Consider the following 25,441-nt stretch of genomic DNA (forward strand, 5'->3'; position numbering starts at 1 on the left):
AAAGGCTGGTACTCATCTCCTATTACTCTAAGTAAAGCTTTTGTTCATTTTAATATTACAGAATATGGTCAGGTGGTAATAAACATTTTTAAGTTAACATGCACTGTTTTTATTATATTGGATCAGTTCTCTATAGCTGATGTGCAACAAGAATATCAAGTTGAGTTAATGTGCATTTTAATTTACTTTTGCACCTAATCTTACCAATAGCAGTAATCTAGAGCCAAGATGGATCCTATTCTGTCCTGCTGAGCTTGTTGGTGGATGCAGCTGTAACGTCTGCAGCATTAGAGCTGCTGGTGCTCTGGCTGAAACTAACTTCACTGCCGTGCCGTGCACTGCCAAGGCATGCTTTGTTTTTAAAAAGTCTTCAAAATGCACACTCTTTTTAGAGCCACAAACTGTAAAAATGGAAAGAGTGGTTCAACTTTCCGACTGTTTGTAATAAATGCCATCAGTTTTGTGTGGTTACATAGAGAAAACCAGTTGAAAATAAGCTTAAAATTGTCAGATTTCATTGTAGTCACTTTCTTTAAAACGTCAAATTTAAAAATTCACCAAAAATAACGATGGAAATTGTGAAAAAAGAAACCCAAAGATTCTCTGCTCTGCACAGCAACTGAGAAGCCACGACTGACTCAGGGCAGATGTGAGCATCAACCATGTGACCAGAATCCAGACACTTTTGGGGTGAACCTTTCAGTTCATTTTCAATCAATTTTATTCACCAGTTCAAATGTGTGATCTCAAGAGACTTCACTTAGAAAAGTAAAGACAAAATTATAGAGAGAAATCCAACAAATCCAGTTTCCTTTGGATTCCCTGTCTGAGCAAGCACTTGGCGACAGTGGGGAGGTAAAACTCCCTTTTTCAGGAAGAACCCTCCGGCAGAACCAGGCTCAGACAAGGCGGCCATCTGCCTCGACCGGTTGGGGTGAGGGGAAAGGGGGATAATAGATAGAGAGAATATGATAGTAGATAGAAAACAAACTCATGAGATCAAAACACAAGAGAACAATCAACCCAGCGAAGGATACTGAGGTCATGATGACTGACAGCAAGAATGAGGCTTTTCTTGTTGTCCTGTGTGGTGAACAACACCCTGGATTCATATATGGATTTTGATATTCTTCACCACATTCCTCAGGACCTTCTCCAGTGAGTGGCGATCTTTTTCCGCCACATTTTTCTGCCACAGCTTCATGAAGTCCCTGTGGAGGGCCAGTTTCTGAAGGATGGCACGTCCATGAGGCCTGTACAGATGCATGTTTCTTATTTAACACTTTAGTGAGTAAACACAAGACTGAACAAAGAGGAGACACAAACCAGAAAGCAGCAAGTCTGACCTCAGTGAGCTACAGTGATAACTGACCTGACTTCAGCAGCAGCATCCAGAGACATCTTACTGACAGCAGTGAGGAAGCGCTGGGTGAAGCTCTGCCTTGCTGTCAGGACTTTAGTCGCTCCCAGTCTGTCAGCCAGCAGGTGGAGCAGACGAGCAGTGCTGGCTCTTACTGCAGGGCTCAGGTGGCTGACGAAGGACAAACACAACCAAATTCACTATGTGATGACGATTTGACTTCTTTTGATTGCTGGTGCTACTACACTTGTTCATAAACCATCATCCTCCACTGTGCTCTTACCTCTGCCCTGTATTCAGCAGAACAGGCAGCACTCGACCAGGGCTGCAATTCTGCACCAGAGCCTCCAAGGCCTCACTGGCCTGCTGCTGGAGAAAGGCATTTCCACACGCCTGTGAGATTTTCAGCAGCAGAGCCTGACCTGTCCAATTTGCCTCAGTGTCCATGCCCTTCTGTAGGTGGACATAAAGACAGCGGATGGTGTCCATGGCTGCACAAGCCACTGAGGGGCGTAGGTTTTTAACCTAGAGACCAAGAATGAACAGCAGTCAGTAATCATACTTGTAACACAATGGACTGATGTGCCGTGGACTCTTACAGACACATGTGGACAAAGACGAGCAGCAGGAAAAGAGACAGAGTGGAAAATGTTTTCAGTACCTCTTCTATCACAACCAGACAGACTTCATGCAGTTTCGGCATTAGTGTGTCTGGGTGGTGTTGCGCCAGAGCTGGGATGCATCGCAGCCCTTTAACCTTCGTCATCCTGTGTTGGAAAAAAAAAAAACAGTTACTCATGTGTCCGACACTTTGAAGCTCCAGCACGTTCAGTGTCCATTACTGAGCTGTGTAAAGTAGCTGCTGGCAGTTTGTCAAGTCACTGGACCAATTAAAGAACCAAACTCAGATCAGAGCTCTTTGACAATAAACCGTTTTGTTGTAGCCGACACACCTTAACACGGTTAAAGTAAAAGTTGCTGTCACTGCAGGCAGAAATGTGTCTGCTGTCTGCAGTTAGAATCTTACCAGTCATCTGAGCTGAGCTGTTTGAAGCACAGAGACAGACTCTCTGCAGGGTTAGAGAGCGGCTGCAGATCGTCCTGATTCTGACTTTCTGCTGTCTGGAAGCTGCAGGTAACATCTGTCCTCTGGTCCCTGCTGACTGTCTTTGCAGGCCGCACAGACCTCCCATGAGTTGCTCTCTTCTTTGGTAGGGAGGGTTTTGGAGGAGGAGCTGGAGTGAGAGGTGCTACTACAGGTTTCCTTGTAGCTGGTGCTGGTGGTCGTGGCAACAGGGCAGCAGAGTTACCCTGTAGTTTCTTGACTTTTTCTGCGACCGCCTCCATATGATGTTGAGCCGTCGTCAGGAGTCTGCGTCCACCAGCTACTTCTTTATCTGTTTAAATTAAGCCAATTACGCATTTTGTTTGTTTACATCTGAGAATGGACAAAGAATAAAACGGTACAAACTAAAAGAAAAAGAAATGTATGTTTGTCACTAAGTCAACTGACATTTTAGTGACAAGCAATATGTAATCACTGGTATCAAAACTGTAAAAGTGTCTGTCTTGCACAGTGAAGGCTTTTAGTTTCTGTACTGTAAGTACATATACATCAGTAATTGTAGTTAAAGCAAGAATTTGAAGGTATTAATCAAGGTGTAATAAGGTTTTTCAACTGGTATTTCTACTTGTCCTAAAATAATCCATCAACAATATGGACTAAAATCTGGTTAGAAAACACATTTAGGTCGTTTGAGACTCAGTTGTAGCCTTAAATGTCTTCAGCTGTGTCGTTGTGACTTTCAGTTTGTCTAATGATGAACTGACCTGGTCCCCTGAGCTTCGTCGTCATCACAGAGAGACGGTTTGCTCTTGTTTTGGGTAGAGGAGCTGATGGTGGTGGGGGAGGGGATGGGGTGTAGATGAGCGGGATGTTCTTCAGCTCACGGGGAGTGTGAGCATCCACCATGCTGAGGGAGTCCTCAGAGCTCACAGAAGCTGATGGGCTGGAGATGTGGTCTCTGCCTGGATTCAGCTGGTACCCCTCCCCGTACAGGGTGTCTGGACTCCTCTGACATCTCTTCATCTCCTCTGTGTCCTCCTTCATCAAATTAGGAAGACTGACTGATGAAGCGGGTCTCATCCTCCTTCGTTGGAGCGGTGATGCAGGCCTGCATCTGAGAGCATCTGGGGGTGGAGGTGAAGGGAGGGGGTCCTGTTGGCTGCAGAGTCCCAGCCTCCGCAGCACAGAGTTGGTTCGTGCTAACTCTGCAGCACGCAGCCTCTGTGTTTGAAGGAGGAAAGCCTCCTTCTTAGCCTCATCCAAGTCCACAATTCTGGACTGGCTATTGACTCCAGGACACGCTGTACTCTGTGATTTAAAAAAAAAGATTAATTTCAAGTGTGAACTTAATTGAGGTTAAATATTATGACAGGATTTTGCTACTGGTTTGACTTGAGCTTGTTCAACAAGCTGAATTCTCAGCTTTAAGGGCAAATGTTACACTGTCACACTCGTTCCAACACAACACAGTTGAAATGCTTATCAGAGGATGTAAGAATCCCTGAATTAATTCAATATGAACTTCACATTTCTATTGCTGTTGGGTTTATTCAATGCTCATTTACTGTTTCATGCTCTCCGTCATAGTGGCGAGCTGCATGCTTTCATGGTTCAATCTATAACTATATGTTAGACGCAGAACCTGAAACAAAAACTGATAGAAAGCTATTTATTTTGCTTTGTATAAATGTAAGATGTGCCATTGTTATTCTACAGGATTTTATCTATAATGTCACATAAATTATAATACATTTCCCATTCGGCACCATTCGGGCTCCTTTGTAGCCACGTGCTCTTCAGTGTTGTTTTCAACACATTCCAGCACTGTTCCATAGCTTCCACCTACCAGTTCTTGTCACCAACGTGTAGTCTGTTGGGTCTCTGAAACGCTGCCCTTGTGGTACTTCCCCTCGGAGGAAGATGATGTGGATGAACTTTGAATGTTCATTTTTATCTTCTCACAGAAGACTGAAGGTGAAACAGACACAAAAGAGAGCCACAATCTATGGATGTCTTGTTAAACCATTGGGTCATCTACCACACTGTTGTGATCTCACTTTTCTATCATATTTGCTAAATAGTGAACCAATTATCATAAAACAACAGCACTGAGTGTTACAACCTGTTCTGACTCACGGATTTCATTACAAATTGGACAGAGTTGTAGAAAAATAGACTTTAAACTTCCTCTGAATGTTTCCTCTGGTGTTTGCTTCATCAAGCAGAGCAGTGAAGTCACTTACCTCAAAAATGTTGGCTCTTTGGATTTGATGAAAGGTTGATGAGTTTTTATCTCGATGTCCTGCTAATTTCAAGTAGTCCTGTTGTCCTCCTGAAATCCGTAAGACACTGTCCCCAACTGTCTGCACACTGACACTTATATGCAGCATGAATTCAGAAATGTCCATTCTGAACTATTTTTAGGGGTGTTCATTCTGCATAGAAACCATTGCATATCTTGACAACGGTACTTCAGAATCATGCTCAAACTTGGTAAGGGGTATTGCAGGGTCCTGAGAAGTGCAGTGGGGAGTTTGAATCAGATGGATGAATGGTGGCGGATTTTCAATGCAATGAAATCAAGGTAATCACATTCTGACAGCAGTCTGAGCACTACTTCGTTTAAATGTAAACAAAGCAGCAGTTATTTTTTAAACTTTTAACTGTCATATTTACTGTACAGAAAGCACACAGTGGATGGGTTTGGGTTCATGTCAAATGCTGAAACACTGGTGTACTCATTTTATATGAGGAATATGGCTTTCCAAAGGGAAAAAAAAATGTTTTCTTGTCTCAACTTGGAGTTAGTTGAGCTTTTGCAGAAAACATGTTGGGGGTAAATTATGTTGAAGTACAATTTAAAATGTTACATCTCATATAATGTAAGATCTGTCTCCATTTGTTCATGTATGACCTGATGGGCTGAAAAGTCCTTCTGTGGATCTTCATCTGCCACCTGACGTATGAACTGGCCCTTCTTTCTCCTACAGCTCTCTCCAAATCCTTCAGAGAAGCTGAAGTCCTGTCTGTCTTCCACTAGTCTCAAAATTAAAATGTCACATCATTTTGGTTCTAACATGTAAAAATACCAAATAAAAGTAATAATGTCATTATTTACCAATAATCAAATTTGCCTTCATCACAAAATACATCATCCAGGCGGTACTGGTGTGAAGCAATCCAGCACCGCCGAGAAAGGCGTGAAGTGAGCAAGCGCTCGTATTTAGGGGAGCCTGTGCATACTTCACATTACGGTAATATGGAACTGCGGGAAATCTGCCAGTTTCCAACAGACTCATTCCACCTCACTCTTGAAGTAGACCAGTCCAGGAAAGACCCCCACTCAATTTGGGGTCATTCTGATGTGTCATTTCAAAAATAAAATGCCTTTAAAATCTTCATATCTATAGTATATTATTGCAAATTATAATTCATATTACAGGAAATCTGCTAGTTTCCACAGACTCATAAAAGACAAAAGATGAATGTGTTAACAATCTACCAGAAGGATAATGACAAAAATTGGTGTTGAACGCTCTGCTTTTAATTTCAATTTTCTCAGTTAAAATGCGTAGATAAAAACATTCCTTAAGTTCTTTGTATCACAGCATATCAATAAGAAACTCATTACAGTTTTCAATGATTTTGAATGTCTTTTATGAGTGTAGTTAGTATTTAGATCAGTGTATATGCTGTATTTACCATATCGGAGCTAGAAAATTGTATTGATGTACCTATTAAAAACCATGGATATCTCACATAAAGCTGCCCCTTGTGCATGTCTATCATACAGGAATGGTTACTAGGTATTGTCCTTAACAAAAATGCATATGAGAATTTGCCCCCCCAAGTGGTACCGATGACCCCAATTTTAGCCACTTGGCTCATGGACTAATATGCTACATGTATAACTCTACCAGCCCATCTATTCCGTATACGTTTTACATCCGGGGTTGTCAGGTGGGTTTCTTGAAGGAAAATTATCTTGGACTTAAGCTCTTTAATTCTAGTCATGACCTGTTTTAGTTTCGTAACATTTTTTAGTCCCCTAACATTCCAGCTGGTGATTTTAAAGTCATAGTTTCTTTGTGCACCTGCCTGCTCCATATTTCTTAAAGGTAACATAGACAGGATAAATAGAAAACACTGCTGTTGTGCTGAGCACACGAAACGTAAATAGAAAAGAAACAATTAAAACATACATAATAATACACATATTGAACTATAAGTTCCCCTCGCTCCCTTACTCAGTAAAAACAACTGAGGGGCTTGTGCTGATCCACTCTTCTGGGGAGCAGCTAAACTATGGAAGCCTGCACCATTAAACATGTCACGTAATAAATGCTTCACCCTATTACTTCAACTCAAAAAAAGCCAACTGTTATCCGTCGTCATAAGTACTCATTCTTACATAACCTCCTCATAGAACTACTTAACAAAGAGAGGTGGTCACATCTACAGTATTTGAAGCTGCCAAGATGTATAAAGCAGAGATGAGAGGTAGACCGAGCAACAGGTGATCACCTCTAACAAGTACTTACATATATTAACTTCAATCAGTCTGTCAACGTCCATTACTCATCCTAAATGTAAAGGTGAACCATTCTTACCACTGCTTTAGTTAGGATCTCTATCAAGTCCTCGAGAAAAGTCCTCTGCTTCTTTAGGTGTTGAAAAGAGACGTACTGTCTCGTTGTGGAGGACCCTCATTCGGCATGGGTTGAACTGAAAACCGCGGATCATTCCTTTATCCGTGAATTTCTTCCTGACGGCGTTGAAGGCGCTGCGCTGTCTCACTGATTTCAGCTGAGAGATCCTGGGCGAAGAAAAGTTTGCTTCCTTCATGTATGATATCACGGTACCTGGTCAACTCACTCCCCGGTTAGGTTAGGGATAGGGTATTTCAGCTTTCAGTGTAAAAGGATATCATCCATGGAATTTCAGCTAGTTATAGGTAAGTAACCTAAGCATATGGGAGTGAGTTTTCTGGGGAGTGAGTTGACCAGTATCCGATATCACGCTGCTTAGCGGAGCGGAAAACCAACTCCCGGTCTTGAAAGCTGTGAGAAATCGGATCGGACCGCTCTGCCCTGGTCTGGTTTCAGCGGAGCTAGGGTGTGATGAGCTCGCTCTAGTACGAAGGATCTCCTGGTGCCCAGCTCCAGCCATTTCAGTAGCATGGATTGTATGAACTCCGTCAGCAGCTGGCCTCCATCTGCCTCCTCGCGGAGACCAAACAGTCGCAGATTCTTCCGTCGGCCGTGGTTCTCCAGGTCCTCAGCCTTGGTTTCCAGGTATGCAAGTCGCGTCATCGCGCTTCTCAGTTCCGTTGCGGTCTTTCCCAATTGTTCTTCGGTTGACCTTATCCGGTTTTCAGCCTCATCCACCCTTGTAGTGTTAGAAGCCACATTCTTTTTCACTTCTGATGTTTTGCTTTCTAAAGCTGGCCACCTTGTCGAAGCGGTCGTCAATAGAGCTCAGTCTGGAGGACAATCCTCCAAACTCTGAGCGGAGTAGCTTTAGCTCAGCTAGCACCGCCGCTATGTCCGCCATGTTGCTAGCAGCCTCCTCGTTGTTGGGCTTGTGGAGAGTTAGTTCTCTGTTTTTGCGGGCCGTTCTTGCGAGAGAAAATATCGCAGTCTTTGACTGTTGTCGTTTTGGACATGGTCCATAGAAGATTCGTATGACCAAATTAGGGTTTAAAGGATATTCGGTGCAGGATGGTACGGAGCATTAACGCTGAGCAGCCACCTCCTTCTGCGGCTCCGTAGCGCCCCCACCAGGGCAAAAGTTTTCCACATTTACCACCATTAACAAACACATTTATGGCAGATTCGTCCAGCTTTCTATTGGAGGGTTTATAAAGATAAACGACATGACAGCACAATGTGAAGACCAAATATCTTGATCCAACTCTGGTGGCTGGGTGCAGTATAAGTCAGAACAAACCTGTTTTCTCCAGCTGTACTGATGGAAATAGCATTTCAGTACAATTGTCAAGTAAATTTGAAAGTTTTAAAATATGAAAAAAATGTACAATAGAAAATGTAAGGTAGGTTTGCTTCCATCACCTGCTCTAAGGCGAATGAACTTGGCTCCATAGCGTTGTTAGAAGCTGTTGGAATTGGTAATGTCACATATAAACTGAATAGAAGTAGGCATAAACAAAAAACTTCAAAGAGGAAGAAGAAAGGAATCAAATTTTGCCCTTTTATGAGAAAAAAAAATGGAGATAAGTCTTCAGCAACCATTTTAAATCAAGAAAGTTGGAGTCATTCTTTTGTGTCACCTGGTATTGGAGATGTTTGAAGCCGTCAGGGCCGCCCAAGCCTTCAGTGGGCCCTAAGCGAAATGTACCTTGGGGGCCCCCCACAAACGACTTCAAGTGCAAATTCTGAATATATGTCAACAGTGTTTCCCCTTGGTTGAAATGGCTGTGAGGTGGTAGGTTGCGCTGGAGGCGCGAAGCAACTAGGGGGGTCCAGGGGCATGCCCCGCCCGTAGAAATGTTGAAAATCAAGATGCAAAATGGGGGCATTCTGGCACAATTTGGAGCACATTTTGTTGTATTTGTAGCCATTTCCAAAAACTAAATAATATAAAATTTTCATGTTTCTTTCTAAAAAAAATTAAGTGATAGGGAGAAAAATGACAATATAAACCACTTGTCCTTCGCGATCAAAAATGTCAAACTAAGTCCACGTCTGTTATTTTCTGGTCAGATTTCCACAAGCCATTCCAAAATGCCACATCAGTTCTTTTACAAATTTGAAAAGATGACAAAGGACTTGAATCTGGAATCAAGTGGTGACTTTTACTTTTTTTCTAAAAACAACTCCATGTTAGGTACCAAATTCCCGCTTCATTTTTATTTAAATAAAAGGTTATGTCATGACCTTCATTTACTTAAAATGTGAAAGAAAACTTCAACTCTGGGTGAACAACTGGTTTTCTGAAGGAGTTAGTTCTGTTTTCAAAACTGTTACCTTTTTGAACACAGAACTAGAATTTGAACACAAAATTTTGTTTGCCATTGAATGATGTAATTTCGGGCACTCTATAAATCATTTTATCAAAAGAAACTAGGAACTTTTATATTCCGTTGAAATCATTTTGTCTTGTTCGTAAGACGGGTTTTGTCGTGCTAAATGTTTTTAACGGGAGCCATTTTTTGGCAGTCACTGTCAATTCGTATCGCTGGTCAAGTAGTGATGGGCAGATGAGACCTCATCGTGTGTGTCACACTTTTCCCTCATTGTATCATTCATGTATCACGCAGTGTCGGTTTGACTAATTGGTGCCTCGAGTGGATTAAGAATGTACTGCAGCCAATGAACAATAAAGTTTGAACAATTGTGACGAATGAGCTTGACTGAAGGTAATGCAACTATTTTTTAAACTGTATGTCTAAAAATAAATACAAATAGACTTGAAAGTGTTTTTGTTTGATAGAGAAAGTAGGCCTACATGTGATAAATTGAATGCTATATTATCATTAAAATGTAGGCTTCAGTGCTTTGTGCCTGTTGTGACCACAGTCAATGTCAAGTGTTGTTTATAATTTTCTCAATAAACCCAGTTGTGTTACCATGCAGGAAATCATACTGGTAGTAATTTTTAAGCCCCAAAATTATAATTCATAGCATGTATTTCAGCAGTTTTTATGCTTTTACTTTACAGCAAATGCCTCTTTACTTTCACTTCACTGAATTACTTTTACATTTATTGGGGTAATTTTGACCCAATTTACTTTTACTCAAGTAATGTAATCAAGTTCTTTGATCATTACTGACTATGTTGATGTTGGAAGTTCATTTAGATGTTTTTTAAAAGTTTCTTTTATCTTTTAACAGAAATTACCTGTAAGGTTGCTTAGCTTACTTTTTATTACAAATGATTGTAAAACAGAGTATAAAAGTACAGATTGGCATGCCAGAAAAACATATTTTCATATTTGAAAAGGCACATGACATGTTTATATGGTTTTATAACATACATAAAAAAACAAGTTCTCTAGAACACTAAAATCTTTGCTTTCTTTTTGCTTTTTCTGCTCTCTTTCTCTTTTCATCTGTGTGTAATAATGAACCCGCAAATGTGAGTCGCGCTGTGTACGTTAAAGCCGTGTACAGAGAACGGAAGGATGGATATTGGTTGTTTGTTGGACAAATGTGTTTATATTTCCCGCTGTGGTAATCACATCTGAAAGTGGTTTATACCGGCGGATTCGTGAGAATTTAAGCTTTCCATCGGTGTATAATGTTTCTATCATCGAGTTGGCAGTGTTGTTCTATTTCGAAAAATGCTAATGTAAATATCAAAACGGCCCGCCCGCGGGCCGCTGAACCTTAACGGGTTTTAATTCCGGTTATGTTTAGAGTCGAGGATTTAGATCATTTTGGTTTAAGTGAAGGGATTTGTTATATATTAAAGGTTAGAAAATGTAATTGCAATTACCAAATATCCAACCGGAGGAGAAAAAGCCACCGTGGCAAACAAGACTCAGACTGAGCCCTAAACTTGATGCTCACAACATTTATCAAAACAAAAAAGTCATACAACCTACCTTTATCCTTGTTTTTCTTTTCCTGCTCCTCCAACCGTTTTCTCTTTCTTTTTTGTGCCCCTGAGAGGTACATTTTCTTGGACAGCAACATTTCTGTTTGCTTCTGTCCACCATTGAGCAATGACACTGTCACTCTAACTGTCACTGAACTTGAGCAGCCGCTAAGGTATTCTGCCGCAGGAGTAACTAGGTCCACTTATTGATACCATCGAAGGTTGACATACTTGGCAGCCTAGCTGGCATTAGAAAATTATACCAAAATTATTGTTGTACAACCCGGAACAATGGTTATTCATTGTTGTGTTTTTTTTTCTAAATTTTTTTACAATTACACTTGCTTTTTATTAAGGACTCTGGGGGGCCCCCTGGTGGTGGTGGGCCCTAAGCGACCGCTTAACTCGCTTATGCCTTGGGCCGGCTCTGGAAGCTGTCCAGAGATGAAGACAACAAAAGAAGTGGAAATTTTAGTTGAAATGTTCGCTGTATCAGAACTTACTCAAAAAAGCTGTATCCGTCTCTGATTCTACGCATCAGCTCTTCTTCAGAAAAATCAAAAAACACCTTGAGAATGTGTGAAAATGGCAACTTTTAAAAATGTTTTCTCAAATTTTGCTGTTTCCATTTTCTATTGTGACACTTCCAACATGAAAAAATGCATCACAGATGTGATTAATAATTCATATTGTGTTAGAATATGTGAATAATAATGTTAAAATAACACAATATTATGTTAAAAATGTTGCATATTAGTAAAATACATGATAAAGTTTGCTAATGATAACTGCTACTTCCATGTGGGAAATGAAAGTGTTTTTCTAATTATGATTTGACAGAACATGGTCTGGTGGTAATAAACATTTTATTATTAACATGATTTTGGTTTTTATCGTAAAGCACCTTGTGATTTTGTAGCTGTGAAACGTGCTCTAGAATTAAATTTTACTTACAGCAAAAGTAATTGCAGTTAAAATGCTCACTATATCAGAACTCATTTAAAAAAGCTCTTTCCAGCTGTCATTCTGTGCAACAACGCTTTCAAAAGAGTAAAAAAAAAAAAACACCTCTGGCAAGTGTAAAACGGCAATTTTTAAAATGTTTTCTCAAATTTTGCTGTTGAAATATATTTGAAAAACATATTATGTTAAAATATGCTGCGTATCAGTAAAATATATGACATTTACAAAGGCTGGTACTCATCTCCTATTACTCTAAGTAAAGCTTTTGTTCATTTTAATATTACAGAATATGGTCAGGTGGTAATAAACATTTTTAAGTTAACATGCACTGTTTTTATTATATTGGATCAGTTCTCTATAGCTGATGTGCAACAAGAATATCAAGTTGAGTTAATGTGCATTTTAATTTACTTTTGCACCTAATCTTACCAATAGCAGTAATCTAGAGCCAAGATGGATCCTATTCTGTCCTGCTGAGCTTGTTGGTGGATGCAGCTGTAACGTCTGCAGCATTAGAGCTGCTGGTGCTCTGGCTGAAACTAACTTCACTGCCGTGCCGTGCACTGCCAAGGCATGCTTTGTTTTTAAAAAGTCTTCAAAATGCACACTCTTTTTAGAGCCACAAACTGTAAAAATGGAAAGAGTGGTTCAACTTTCCGACTGTTTGTAATAAATGCCATCAGTTTTGTGTGGTTACATAGAGAAAACCAGTTGAAAATAAGCTTAAAATTGTCAGATTTCATTGTAGTCACTTTCTTTAAAACGTCAAATTTAAAAATTCACCAAAAATAACGATGGAAATTGTGAAAAAAGAAACCCAAAGATTCTCTGCTCTGCACAGCAACTGAGAAGCCACGACTGACTCAGGGCAGATGTGAGCATCAACCATGTGACCAGAATCCAGACACTTTTGGGGTGAACCTTTCAGTTCATTTTCAATCAATTTTATTCACCAGTTCAAATGTGTGATCTCAAGAGACTTCACTTAGAAAAGTAAAGACAAAATTATAGAGAGAAATCCAACAAATCCAGTTTCCTTTGGATTCCCTGTCTGAGCAAGCACTTGGCGACAGTGGGGAGGTAAAACTCCCTTTTTCAGGAAGAACCCTCCGGCAGAACCAGGCTCAGACAAGGCGGCCATCTGCCTCGACCGGTTGGGGTGAGGGGAAAGGGGGATAATAGATAGAGAGAATATGATAGTAGATAGAAAACAAACTCATGAGATCAAAACACAAGAGAACAATAAACCCAGCGAAGGATACTGAGGTCATGATGACTGACAGTAAGAATGAGGCTTTTCTTGTTGTCCTGTGTGGTGAACAACACCCTGGATTCATATATGGATTTTGATATTCTTCACCACATTCCTCAGGACCTTCTCCAGTGAGTGGCGATCTTTTTCCGCCACATTTTTCTGCCACAGCTTCATGAAGTCCCTGTGGAGGGCCAGTTTCTGAAGGATGGCACGTCCATGAGGCCTGTACAGATGCATGTTTCTTATTTAACACTTTAGTGAGTAAACACAAGACTGAACAAAGAGGAGACACAAACCAGAAAGCAGCAAGTCTGACCTCAGTGAGCTACAGTGATAACTGACCTGACTTCAGCAGCAGCATCCAGAGACATCTTACTGACAGCAGTGAGGAAGCGCTGGGTGAAGCTCTGCCTTGCTGTCAGGACTTTAGTCGCTCCCAGTCTGTCAGCCAGCAGGTGGAGCAGACGAGCAGTGCTGGCTCTTACTGCAGGGCTCAGGTGGCTGACGAAGGACAAACACAACCAAATTCACTATGTGATGACGATTTGACTTCTTTTGATTGCTGGTGCTACTACACTTGTTCATAAACCATCATCCTCCACTGTGCTCTTACCTCTGCCCTGTATTCAGCAGAACAGGCAGCACTCGACCAGGGCTGCAATTCTGCACCAGAGCCTCCAAGGCCTCACTGGCCTGCTGCTGGAGAAAGGCATTTCCACACGCCTGTGAGATTTTCAGCAGCAGAGCCTGACCTGTCCAATTTGCCTCAGTGTCCATGCCCTTCTGTAGGTGGACATAAAGACAGCGGATGGTGTCCATGGCTGCACAAGCCACTGAGGGGCGTAGGTTTTTAACCTAGAGACCAAGAATGAACAGCAGTCAGTAATCATACTTGTAACACAATGGACTGATGTGCCGTGGACTCTTACAGACACATGTGGACAAAGACGAGCAGCAGGAAAAGAGACAGAGTGGAAAATGTTTTCAGTACCTCTTCTATCACAACCAGACAGACTTCATGCAGTTTCGGCATTAGTGTGTCTGGGTGGTGTTGCGCCAGAGCTGGGATGCATCGCAGCCCTTTAACCTTCGTCATCCTGTGTTGGAAAAAAAAAAAACAGTTACTCATGTGTCCGACACTTTGAAGCTCCAGCACGTTCAGTGTCCATTACTGAGCTGTGTAAAGTAGCTGCTGGCAGTTTGTCAAGTCACTGGACCAATTAAAGAACCAAACTCAGATCAGAGCTCTTTGACAATAAACCGTTTTGTTGTAGCCGACACACCTTAACACGGTTAAAGTAAAAGTTGCTGTCACTGCAGGCAGAAATGTGTCTGCTGTCTGCAGTTAGAATCTTACCAGTCATCTGAGCTGAGCTGTTTGAAGCACAGAGACAGACTCTCTGCAGGGTTAGAGAGCGGCTGCAGATCGTCCTGATTCTGACTTTCTGCTGTCTGGAAGCTGCAGGTAACATCTGTCCTCTGGTCCCTGCTGACTGTCTTTGCAGGCCGCACAGACCTCCCATGAGTTGCTCTCTTCTTTGGTAGGGAGGGTTTTGGAGGAGGAGCTGGAGTGAGAGGTGCTACTACAGGTTTCCTTGTAGCTGGTGCTGGTGGTCGTGGCAACAGGGCAGCAGAGTTACCCTGTAGTTTCTTGACTTTTTCTGCGACCGCCTCCATATGATGTTGAGCCGTCGTCAGGAGTCTGCGTCCACCAGCTACTTCTTTATCTGTTTAAATTAAGCCAATTACGCATTTTGTTTGTTTACATCTGAGAACGGACAAAGAATAAAACGGTACAAACTAAAAGAAAAAGAAATGTATGTTTGTCACTAAGTCAACTGACATTTTAGTGACAAGCAATATGTAATCACTGGTATCAAAACTGTAAAAGTGTCTGTCTTGCACAGTGAAGGCTTTTAGTTTCTGTACTGTAAGTACATATACATCAGTAATTGTAGTTAAAGCAAGAATTTGAAGGTATTAATCAAGTTGTAATAAGGTTTTTCAACTGGTATTTCTACTTGTCCTAAAATAATCCATCAACAATAAGGACTTAAATCTGGTTAGAAAACACATTTAGGTCATTTGAGACTCAGTTGTAGCCTTAAATGTCTTCAGCTGTGTCGTTGTGACTTTCAGTTTGTCTAATGATGAACTGACCTGGTCCCCTGAGCTTCGTCGTCATCACAGAGAGACGGTTTGCTCTTGTTTTGGGTAGAGGAGCTGATGGTGGTGGGGGAGGGGATGGGGTGTAGATGAGCGGGATGTTCTTCAGCTCACGGGGAGTGTGAGCATCCACCATGCTGAGGGAGTCCTCAGAGCTCACAGAAGCTGATGGGCTGGAGATGTGGTCTCTGCCTGGATTCAGCTGGTACCCCTCCCCGTACAGGGTGTCTGGACTCCTCTGACATCTCTTCATCTCCTCTGTGTCCTCCTTCATCAAATTAGGAAGACTGACTGATGAAGCGGGTCTCATCCTCCTTCGTTGGAGCGGTGATGCAGGCCTGCATCTGAGAGCATCTGGGGGTGGAGGTGAAGGGAGGGGGTCCTGTTGGCTGCAGAGTCCCAGCCTCCGCAGCACAGAGTTGGTTCGTGCTAACTCTGCAGCACGCAGCCTCTGTGTTTGAAGGAGGAAAGCCTCCTTCTTAGCCTCATCCAAGTCCACAATTCTGGACTGGCTATTGACTCCAGGACACGCTGTACTCTGTGATTTAAAAAAAAAGATTAATTTCAAGTGTGAACTTAATTGAGGTTAAATATTATGACAGGATTTTGCTACTGGTTTGACTTGAGCTTGTTCAACAAGCTGAATTCTCAGCTTTAAGGGCAAATGTTACACTGTCACACTCGTTCCAACACAACACAGTTGAAATGCTTATCAGAGGATGTAAGAATCCCTGAATTAATTCAATATGAACTTCACATTTCTATTGCTGTTGGGTTTATTCAATGCTCATTTACTGTTTCATGCTCTCCGTCATAGTGGCGAGCTGCATGCTTTCATGGTTCAATCTATAACTATATGTTAGACGCAGAACCTGAAACAAAAACTGATAGAAAGCTATTTATTTTGCTTTGTATAAATGTAAGATGTGCCATTGTTATTCTACAGGATTTTATCTATAATGTCACATAAATTATAATACATTTGCCATTCGGCACCATTCGGGCTCCTTTGTAGCCACGTGCTCTTCAGTGTTGTTTTCAACACATTCCAGCACTGTTCCATAGCTTCCACCTACCAGTTCTTTCACCAACGTGTAGTCTGTTGGGTCTCTGAAACGCTGCCTTGTGGTACTCCCCTCGGAGGAAGATGATGTGGATGAACTTTGAATGTTCATTTTTATCTTCTCACAGAAGACTGAAGGTGAAACAGACACAAAAGAGAGCCACAATCTATGGATGTCTTGTTAAACCATTGGTCATCTACCACACTGTTGTGATCTCACTTTTCTATCATATTTGCTAAATATTGAACCAATTATCATAAAACAACAGCACTGAGTGTTACAACCTGTTCTGACTCACGGATTTCATTACAAATTGGACAGAGTTGTAGAAAAATAGACTTTAAAACTTCCTTCTGAATGTTTCCTCTGGTGTTTGCTTCATCAAGCAGAGCAGTGAAGTCACTTACCTCAAAAATGTTGGCTTCTTTGGATTTTGATGAAAGGTTGATGAGTTTTATCTCGATGTCCTGCTAATTTCAAGTAGTCCTGTTGTCCTCCTGAAATCCGTAAGACACTGTCCCCAACTGTCTGCACACTGACACTTATATGCAGCATGAATTCTAGAATGTCCCATTCTGAACTATTTTTAGGGGTGTTCATTCTGCATAGAAACCATTGCATATCTTGACAACCGTACTTCAGATCATGCTCAAACTTGGTAGGGGTATTGCAGGGGTCCTGAGGAAGTGCAGTGGGGAGTTTGAATCAGATTGGATGAATGGTGGCGGATTTTCAATGCAATGAAATCAAGGTAATCACATTCTGACAGCAGTCTGAGCACTACTTCGTTTAAATGTAAACAAAGCAGCAGTTATTTTTTAAACTTTTAACTGTCATATTTACTGTACAGAAAGCACACAGTGGATGGGTTTGGGTTCATGTCAAATGCTGAAACACTGGTGTACTCATTTTATATGAGGAATATGGCTTTCCAAAGGGAAAAAAAAAATGTTTTCTTGTCTCAACTTGGAGTTAGTTGAGCTTTTGCAGAAAACATGTTGGGGGTAAATTATGTTGAAGTACAATTTAAAATGTTACATCTCATATAATGTAAGATCTGTCTCCATTTGTTCATGTATGACCTGATGGGCTGAAAAGTCCTTCTGTGGATCTTCATCTGCCACCTGACGTATGAACTGGCCCTTCTTTCTCCTACAGCTCTCTCCAAATCCTTCAGAGAAGCTGAAGTCCTGTCTGTCTTCCACTAGTCTCAAAATTAAAATGTCACATCATTTTGGTTCTAACATGTAAAAATACCAAATAAAAGTAATAATGTCATTATTTACCAATAATCAAATTTGCCTTCATCACAAAAATACATCATCCAGGCGGTACTGGTGTGAAGCAATCCAGCACCGCCGAGAAAGGCGTGAAGTGAGCAAGCGCTCGTATTTAGGGGAGCCTGTGCATACTTCACATTACGGTAATATGGAACTGCGGGAAATCTGCCAGTTTCCACAGACTCATTCCACCTCACTCTTGAAGTAGACCAGTCCAGGAAGACCCCCACTCAATTTGGGGGCATTCTGATGTGGCATTTCAAAATAAAATGCCTTTAAAAATCTTCATATCTATAGTATATTATTGCAAAATTATGATTCATATTACAGGATATCTGCTAGTTTCCACAGACTCATAAAAGACAAAAGATGAATGTGTTACAATCTACCAGAAGGATAATGACAAAAATTGGTGTTGAACGCTCTGCTTTAATTTGAATTTCTCAGTTAAAATGCGTAGATAAAAACATTCCTTAAAGTTCTTTATATCACAGCATATCAATAAGAAACTCATTACAGTTTTCAATGATTTTGAATGTCTTTTATGAGTGTAGTTAGTATTTAGATCAGTGTATATGCTTGTATTTACCATATCGGAGGCTAGAAAATTGTATTGACGTACCTATTAAAAACCCATGGATATCTCACATAAAGCTGCCCCTTGTGCATGTCTATCATACAGGAATGGTTACTAGGGATATTGTCCTTAACAAAAATGCATATGAGAATTTGCCCCCCAAAGTGGTACCGATGACCCCAATTTTAGCCACTTGGCTCATGGACTAATATGCTACATGTATAACTCTACCAGCCCATCTATTCCGTATACGTTTTACATCCGGGGTTGTCAGGTGGGTTTCTTGAAGGAAAATTATCTTGGACTTAAGCTCTTTAATTCTAGTCATGACCTGTTTTAGTTTCGTAACATTTTTTAGTCCCCTAACATTCCAGCTGGTGATTTTAAAGTCATAGTTTCTTTGTGCACCTGCCTGCTCCATATTTCTTAAAGGTAACATAGACAGGATAAATAGAAAACACTGCTGTTGTGCTGAGCACACGAAACGTAAATAGAAAAGAAACAATTAAAACATACATAATAATACACATATTGAACTATAAGTTCCCCTCGCTCCCTTACTCAGTAAAAACAACTGAGGGGCTTGTGCTGATCCACTCTTCTGGGGAGCAGCTAAACTACGGAAGCCTGCACCATTAAACATGTCACGTAATAAATGCTTCACCCTATTACTTCAACTCAAAAAAAGCCAACTGTTATCCGTCGTCATAAGTACTCATTCTTACATAACCTCCTCATAGAACTACTTAACAAAGAGAGGTGGTCACATCTACAGTATTTGAAGCTGCCAAGATGTATAAAGCAGAGATGAGAGGTAGACCGAGCAACAGGTGATCACCTCTAACAAGTACTTACATATATTAACTTATCAGTCTGTCAACGTCCATTACTCATCCTAAATGTAAAGGTGAACCATTCTTACCACTGCTTTAGTTAGGATCTCTATCAAGTCCTCGAGAAAAGTCCTCTGCTTCTTTAGGTGTTGAAAAGAGACGTACTGTCTCGTTGTGGAGGACCCTCATTCGGCATGGGTTGAACTGAAAACCGCGGATCATTCCTTTATCCGTGAATTTCTTCCTGACGGCGTTGAAGGCGCTGCGCTGTCTCACTGTTTCAGCTGAGAGATCCTGGGCGAAGAAAAGTTTGCTTCCTTCATGTATGATATCACGGTACCTGGTCAACTCACTCCCCGGTTAGGTTTAGGGATAGGGTATTTCAGCTTTCAGTGTAAAAGGATATCATCCATGGATTTCAGCTAGTTATAGGTAAGTAACCTAAGCATATGGGGAGTGAGTTTTCTGGGGAGTGAGTTGACCAGTATCCGATATCACGCTGCTTAGCGGAGCGGAAAACCAACTCCCGGTCTTGAAGCTGTGAGAATCGGATCAGGACCGCTCTGCCCTGGTCTGGTTTCAGCGGAGCTAGGGTGTGATGAGCTCGCTCTAGTACGAAGGATCTCCTGGTGCCCAGCTCCAGCCATTTCAGTAGCATGGATTGTATGAACTCCGTCAGCAGCTGGCCTCCATCTGCCTCCTCGCGGAGACCAAACAGTCGCAGATTCTTCCGTCGGCCGTGGTTCTCCAGGTCCTCAGCCTTGGTTTCCAGGTATGCAAGTCGCGTCATCGCGCTTCTCAGTTCCGTTGCGGTCTTTCCCAATTGTTCTTCGGTTGACCTTATCCGGTTTTCAGCCTCATCCACCCTTGTAGTGTTAGAAGCCACATTCTTTTTCACTTCTGATGTTTTGCTTTCTAAAGCTGCAACAGAGTTGGCCACCTTGTCGAAGCGGTCGTCAATAGAGCTCAGTCTGGAGGACAATCCTCCAAACTCTGAGCGGAGTAGCTTTAGCTCAGCTAGCACCGCCGCTATGTCCGCCATGTTGCTAGCAGCCTCCTCGTTTTGTTGGGCTTGTGGAGAGTTAGTTCTCTGTTTTTGCGGGCCGTTCTTGCGAGAGAAAATATCGCAGTCTTTGACTGTTGTCGTTTTGGACATGGTCCATAGAAGATTCGTATGACCAAATTAGGGTTTAAAGGATATTCGGTGCAGGATGGTACGGAGCATTAACGCTGAGCAGACACCTCCTTCTGCGGCTCCGTAGCGCCCCCACCAGGGCAAAAGTTTTCCACATTTACCACCATTAACAAACACATTTATGGCAGATTCGTCCAGCTTTCTATTGGAGGGTTTATAAAGATAAACGACATGACAGCACAATGTGAAGACCAAATATCTTGATCCAACTCTGGTGGCTGGGTGCAGTATAAGTCAGAACAAACCTGTTTTCTCCAGCTGTACTGATGGAAATAGCATTTCAGTACAATTGTCAAGTAAATTTGAAAGTTTTAAAATATGAAAAAAATGTACAATAGAAAATGTAAGGTAGGTTTGCTTCCATCACCTGCTCTAAGGCGAATGAACTTGGCTCCATAGCGTTGTTAGAAGCTGTTGGAATTGGTAATGTCACATATAAACTGAATAGAAGTAGGCATAAACAAAAAACTTCAAAGAGGAAGAAGAAAGGAATCAAATTTTGCCCTTTTATGAGAAAAAAAAATGGAGATAAGTCTTCAGCAACCATTTTAAATCAAGAAAGTTGGAGTCATTCTTTTGTGTCACCTGGTATTGGAGATGTTTGAAGCCGTCAGGGCCGGCCCAAGCCTTCAGTGGGCCCTAAGCGAAATGTACCTTGGGGGCCCCCCACAAACGACTTCAGTGCAAATTCTGAATATATGTCAACAGTGTTTCCCCTTGGTTGAAATGGCTGTGAGGTGGTAGGTTGCGCTGGAGGCGCGAAGCAACTAGGGGGGTCCAGGGGCATGCCCCCCCGTAGAAATGTTGAAAATCAAGATGCAAAATGGGGCATTCTGGCACAATTTGGAGCACATTTTGTTGTATTTGTAGCCATTTCCAAAAACTAAATTGAATAAAATTTTCATGTTTCTTTTCTAGAAATTAGTGATAGGGAGAAAATATGACAAATATAAACCCACTTGTCCTTGCGATCAAAACATGTCAACTAGTCCAGTCTGTTATTTTCTGGTCAGATTTCCACAAGCCATTCCAAAATGCCACATCAGTTCTTTTTACAAATTTGAAAAAGATGACAAAGGACTTGAATCTGGAATCAAGTGGTGACTTTTACTTTTTTTCTAAAAACAACTCCATGTTAGGTACCAAATTCCCGCTTCATTTTTATTTAGAATAAAAAGGTTATGTCATGACCTTCATTTTACTTAAAATGTGAAAGAAAACTTCAACTCTGGGTGAACAACTGGTTTTCTGAAGGAGTTAGTTCTGTTTTCAAAACTGTTACCTTTTTGAACACAGAACTAGAATTTGAACACAAAATTTGTTTTGCCATTGAATGATGTAATTTCGGGCACTCTATAAATCATTTTATCAAAAGAAACTAGGAACTTTATATTCCGTTGAAATCATTTGTCTTGTTCGTAAGAACGGGTTTTGTCGTGCCTAAATGTTTTAACGGGAGCCATTTTTGCAGTCACTGTCAATTCGTATCGCTGGTCAAGTAGTGATGGGCAGATGAGACCTCATCGTGTGTGTCACACTTTTCCCTCATTGTATCATTCATGTATCACGCAGTGTCGGTTTGACTAATTGGTGCCTCGAGTGGATTAAGAAATGTACTGCAGCCAATGAACAATAAAGTTTGAAACAATGTGTGACGAATGAGCTTGACTGAAGGTAATGCAACTATTTTTTAAACTGTATGTCTAAAAATAAATACAAATAGACTTGAAAGTGTTTTTGTTTGATAGAGAAAGTAGGCCTACATGTGATAAATTGAATGCTATATTATCATTAAAATGTAGGCTTCAGTGCTTTGTGCCTGTTGTGACCACAGTCAATGTCAAGTGTTGTTTATAATTTCTCAATAAACCCAGTTGTGTTACCATGCAGGAAATCATACTGGTAGTAATTTTTAAGCCCCAAAATTATAATTCATAGCATGTATTTCAACAATTTTTATGCTTTTACTTTACAGCAAATGCCTCTTTACTTTCACTTCACTGAATTACTTTTACATTTATTGGGGTAAATTTTGACCCAATTTACTTTTACTCAAGTAATGTAATCAAGTTCTTTGATCATTACTGACTATGTTGATGTTGGAAGTTCATTTAGATGTTTTTTTAAAAGTTTCCTTTATCTTTTAACAGAAATTACCTGTAAGGTTGCTTAGCTTACTTTTTATTACAAATGATTGTAAAACAGAGTATAAAAGTACAGATTGGCATGCCAGAAAAACATATTTTCATATTTGAAAAGGCACATGACATGTTTATATGGTTTTATAACATACATAAAAAAACAAGTTCTCTAGAACACTAAAATCTTTGCTTTCTTTTTGCTTTTTCTGCTCTCTTTCTCTTTTCATCTGTGTGTAATAATGAACCCGCAAATGTGAGTCGCGCTGTGTACGTTAAAGCCGTGTACAGAGAACGGAAGGATGGATATTGGTTGTTTGTTGGACAAATGTGTTTATATTTCCCGCTGTGGTAATCACATCTGAAAGTGGTTTATACCGGCGGATTCGTGAGAATTTAAGCTTTCCATCGGTGTATAATGTTTCTATCATCGAGTTGGCAGTGTTGTTCTATTTCGAAAAATGCTAATGTAAATATCAAAACGGCCCGCCCGCGGGCCGCTGAACCTTAACGGGTTTTAATTCCGGTTATGTTTAGAGTCGAGGATTTAGATCATTTTGGTTTAAGTGAAGGGATTTGTTATATATTAAAGGTTAGAAAATGTAATTGCAATTACCAAATATCCAACCGGAGGAGAAAAAGGCACCGTGGCAAACAAGACTCAGACTGAGCCCTAAACTTGATGCTCACAACATTTATCAAAACAAAAAAGTCATACAACCTACCTTTATCCTTGTTTTTCTTTTCCTGCTCCTCCAACCGTTTTCTCTTTCTTTTTTGTGCCCCTGAGAGGTACATTTTCTTGGACAGCAACATTTCTGTTTGCTTCTGTCCACCATTGAGCAATGACACTGTCACTCTAACTGTCACTGAACTTGAGCAGCCGCTAAGGTATTCTGCCGCAGGAGTAACTAGGTCCACTTATTGATACCATCGAAGGTTGACATACTTGGCAGCCTAGCTGGCATTAGAAAATTATACCAAAATTATTGTTGTACAACCCGGAACAATGGTTATTCATTGTTGTGTTTTTTTTCTAAATTTTTTTACAATTACACTTGCTTTTTATTAAGGACTCTGGGGGGCCCCCTGGTGGTGGTGGGCCCTAAGCGACCGCTTAACTCGCTTATGCCTTGGGCCGGCTCTGGAAGCTGTCCAGAGATGAAGACAACAAAAGAAGTGGAAATTTTAGTTGAAATGTTCGCTGTATCAGAACTTACTCAAAAAAGCTGTATCCGTCTCTGATTCTACGCATCAGCTCTTCTTCAGAAAAATCAAAAAACACCTTGAGAATGTGTGAAAATGGCGACTTTTAAAAATGTTTTCTCAAATTTTGCTGTTTCCATTTTCTATTGTGACACTTCCAACATGAAAAAAATGCATCACAGATGTGATTAATAATTCATATTGTGTTAGAATATGTGAATAATAATGTTAAAATAACACAATATTATGTTAAAAATGTTGCATATTAGTAAAATACATGATAAAGTTTGCTAATGATAACTGCTACTTCCATGTGGGAAATGAAAGTGTTTTTCTAATTATGATTTGACAGAACATGGTCTGGTGGTAATAAACATTTTATTATGAACATGATTTTGGTTTTTATCGTAAAGCACCTTGTGATTTTGTAGCTGTGAAACGTGCTCTAGAATTAAATTTTACTTACAGCAAAAGTAATTGCAGTTAAAATGCTCACTATATCAGAACTCATTTAAAAAAGCTCTTTCCAGCTGTCATTCTGTGCAACAACGCTTTCAAAAGAGTAAAAAAAAACACACACACACCTCTGGCAAGTGTAAAACGGCAATTTTTAAAATGTTTTCTCAAATTTTGCTGTTGAAATATATTTGAAAAACATATTATGTTAAAATATGCTGCGTATCAGTAAAATATATGACATTTACAAAGGCTGGTACTCATCTCCTATTACTCTAAGTAAAGCTTTTGTTCATTTTAATATTACAGAATATGGTCAGGTGGTAATAAACATTTTTAAGTTAACATGCACTGTTTTTATTATATTGGATCAGTTCTCTATAGCTGATGTGCAACAAGAATATCAAGTTGAGTTAATGTGCATTTTAATTTACTTTTGCACCTAATCTTACCAATAGCAGTAATCTAGAGCCAAGATGGATCCTATTCTGTCCTGCTGAGCTTGTTGGTGGATGCAGCTGTAACGTCTGCAGCATTAGAGCTGCTGGTGCTCTGGCTGAAACTAACTTCACTGCCGTGCCGTGCACTGCCAAGGCATGCTTTGTTTTTAAAAAGTCTTCAAAATGCACACTCTTTTTAGAGCCACAAACTGTAAAAATGGAAAGAGTGGTTCAACTTTCCGACTGTTTGTAATAAATGCCATCAGTTTTGTGTGGTTACATAGAGAAAACCAGTTGAAAATAAGCTTAAAATTGTCAGATTTCATTGTAGTCACTTTCTTTAAAACGTCAAATTTAAAAATTCACCAAAAATAACGATGGAAATTGTGAAAAAAGAAACCCAAAGATTCTCTGCTCTGCACAGCAACTGAGAAGCCACGACTGACTCAGGGCAGATGTGAGCATCAACCATGTGACCAGAATCCAGACACTTTTGGGGTGAACCTTTCAGTTCATTTTCAATCAATTTTATTCACCAGTTCAAATGTGTGATCTCAAGAGACTTCACTTAGAAAAGTAAAGACAAAATTATAGAGAGAAATCCAACAAATCCAGTTTCCTTTGGATTCCCTGTCTGAGCAAGCACTTGGCGACAGTGGGGAGGTAAAACTCCCTTTTTCAGGAAGAACCCTCCGGCAGAACCAGGCTCAGACAAGGCGGCCATCTGCCTCGACCGGTTGGGGTGAGGGGAAAGGGGGATAATAGATAGAGAGAATATGATAGTAGATAGAAAACAAACTCATGAGATCAAAACACAAGAGAACAATAAACCCAGCGAAGGATACTGAGGTCATGATGACTGACAGCAAGAATGAGGCTTTTC

The 25,441-nt window shown here is 40.6% G+C and overlaps 2 protein-coding genes across 2 annotated transcripts; both read right to left on the reverse strand.

The window, feature by feature from the left end:
* Positions 1–188: 188 nt before the first annotated feature.
* Positions 189–2,750, reverse strand: LOC127532946 (TOG array regulator of axonemal microtubules protein 1-like). Its single transcript, XM_051944842.1, has 5 exons — positions 2,388–2,750; positions 2,022–2,127; positions 1,644–1,885; positions 1,373–1,531; positions 189–1,253 (listed from the first exon to the last, which is right to left on the reverse strand). Exons 1-5 carry the CDS (start codon positions 2,705–2,707, stop codon positions 1,109–1,111), a joined length of 972 nt encoding a protein of 323 aa, XP_051800802.1. The 5' UTR covers positions 2,708–2,750; the 3' UTR covers positions 189–1,108.
* Positions 2,751–13,246: 10,496 nt separating this feature from the next.
* On the reverse strand, positions 13,247–19,913 carry LOC127532944 (TOG array regulator of axonemal microtubules protein 1-like). The gene is made up of 5 exons (XM_051944841.1): positions 19,622–19,913; positions 19,289–19,440; positions 13,817–14,058; positions 13,546–13,704; positions 13,247–13,426 (listed from the first exon to the last, which is right to left on the reverse strand). Exons 1-5 carry the CDS (start codon positions 19,911–19,913, stop codon positions 13,282–13,284), a joined length of 990 nt encoding a protein of 329 aa, XP_051800801.1. The 3' UTR covers positions 13,247–13,281.
* Between the last annotated feature and the right edge of the window lie 5,528 nt (positions 19,914–25,441).

The sequence above is a fragment of the Acanthochromis polyacanthus genome, unplaced genomic scaffold (assembly GCF_021347895.1).
Source record: "Acanthochromis polyacanthus isolate Apoly-LR-REF ecotype Palm Island unplaced genomic scaffold, KAUST_Apoly_ChrSc contig9, whole genome shotgun sequence".
Taxonomy (NCBI): Eukaryota; Metazoa; Chordata; class Actinopteri; family Pomacentridae; genus Acanthochromis; species Acanthochromis polyacanthus.

Bases quoted from the DNA above. Each gene is read 5' to 3' on its own strand.
- LOC127532946 (XM_051944842.1), bottom strand. From the start codon at position 2,707: ATGGAGGCGGTCGCAGAAAAAGTCAAGAAACTACAGGGTAACTCTGCT. The intron at 1,886-2,021 runs GTACTGAAAACA...CTTGGTCTCTAG, and splicing joins GTCTGGTTGTGATAGAAGAG to GTTAAAAACCTACGCCCCTC. The intron at 1,254-1,372 runs GTCAGTTATCAC...GCATCTGTACAG, and splicing joins GATGCTGCTGCTGAAGTCAG to GCCTCATGGACGTGCCATCC.
- LOC127532944 (XM_051944841.1), bottom strand. From the start codon at position 19,913: ATGACGCGACTTGCATACCTGGAAACCAAGGCTGAGGACCTGGAGAAC. The intron at 19,441-19,621 runs GTGATATCGGAT...TCATACATGAAG, and splicing joins TTTCCGCTCCGCTAAGCAGC to GAAGCAAACTTTTCTTCGCC. The intron at 13,705-13,816 runs GTAAGAGCACAG...GTCCTTCGTCAG, and splicing joins CTGCTGAATACAGGGCAGAG to CCACCTGAGCCCTGCAGTAA.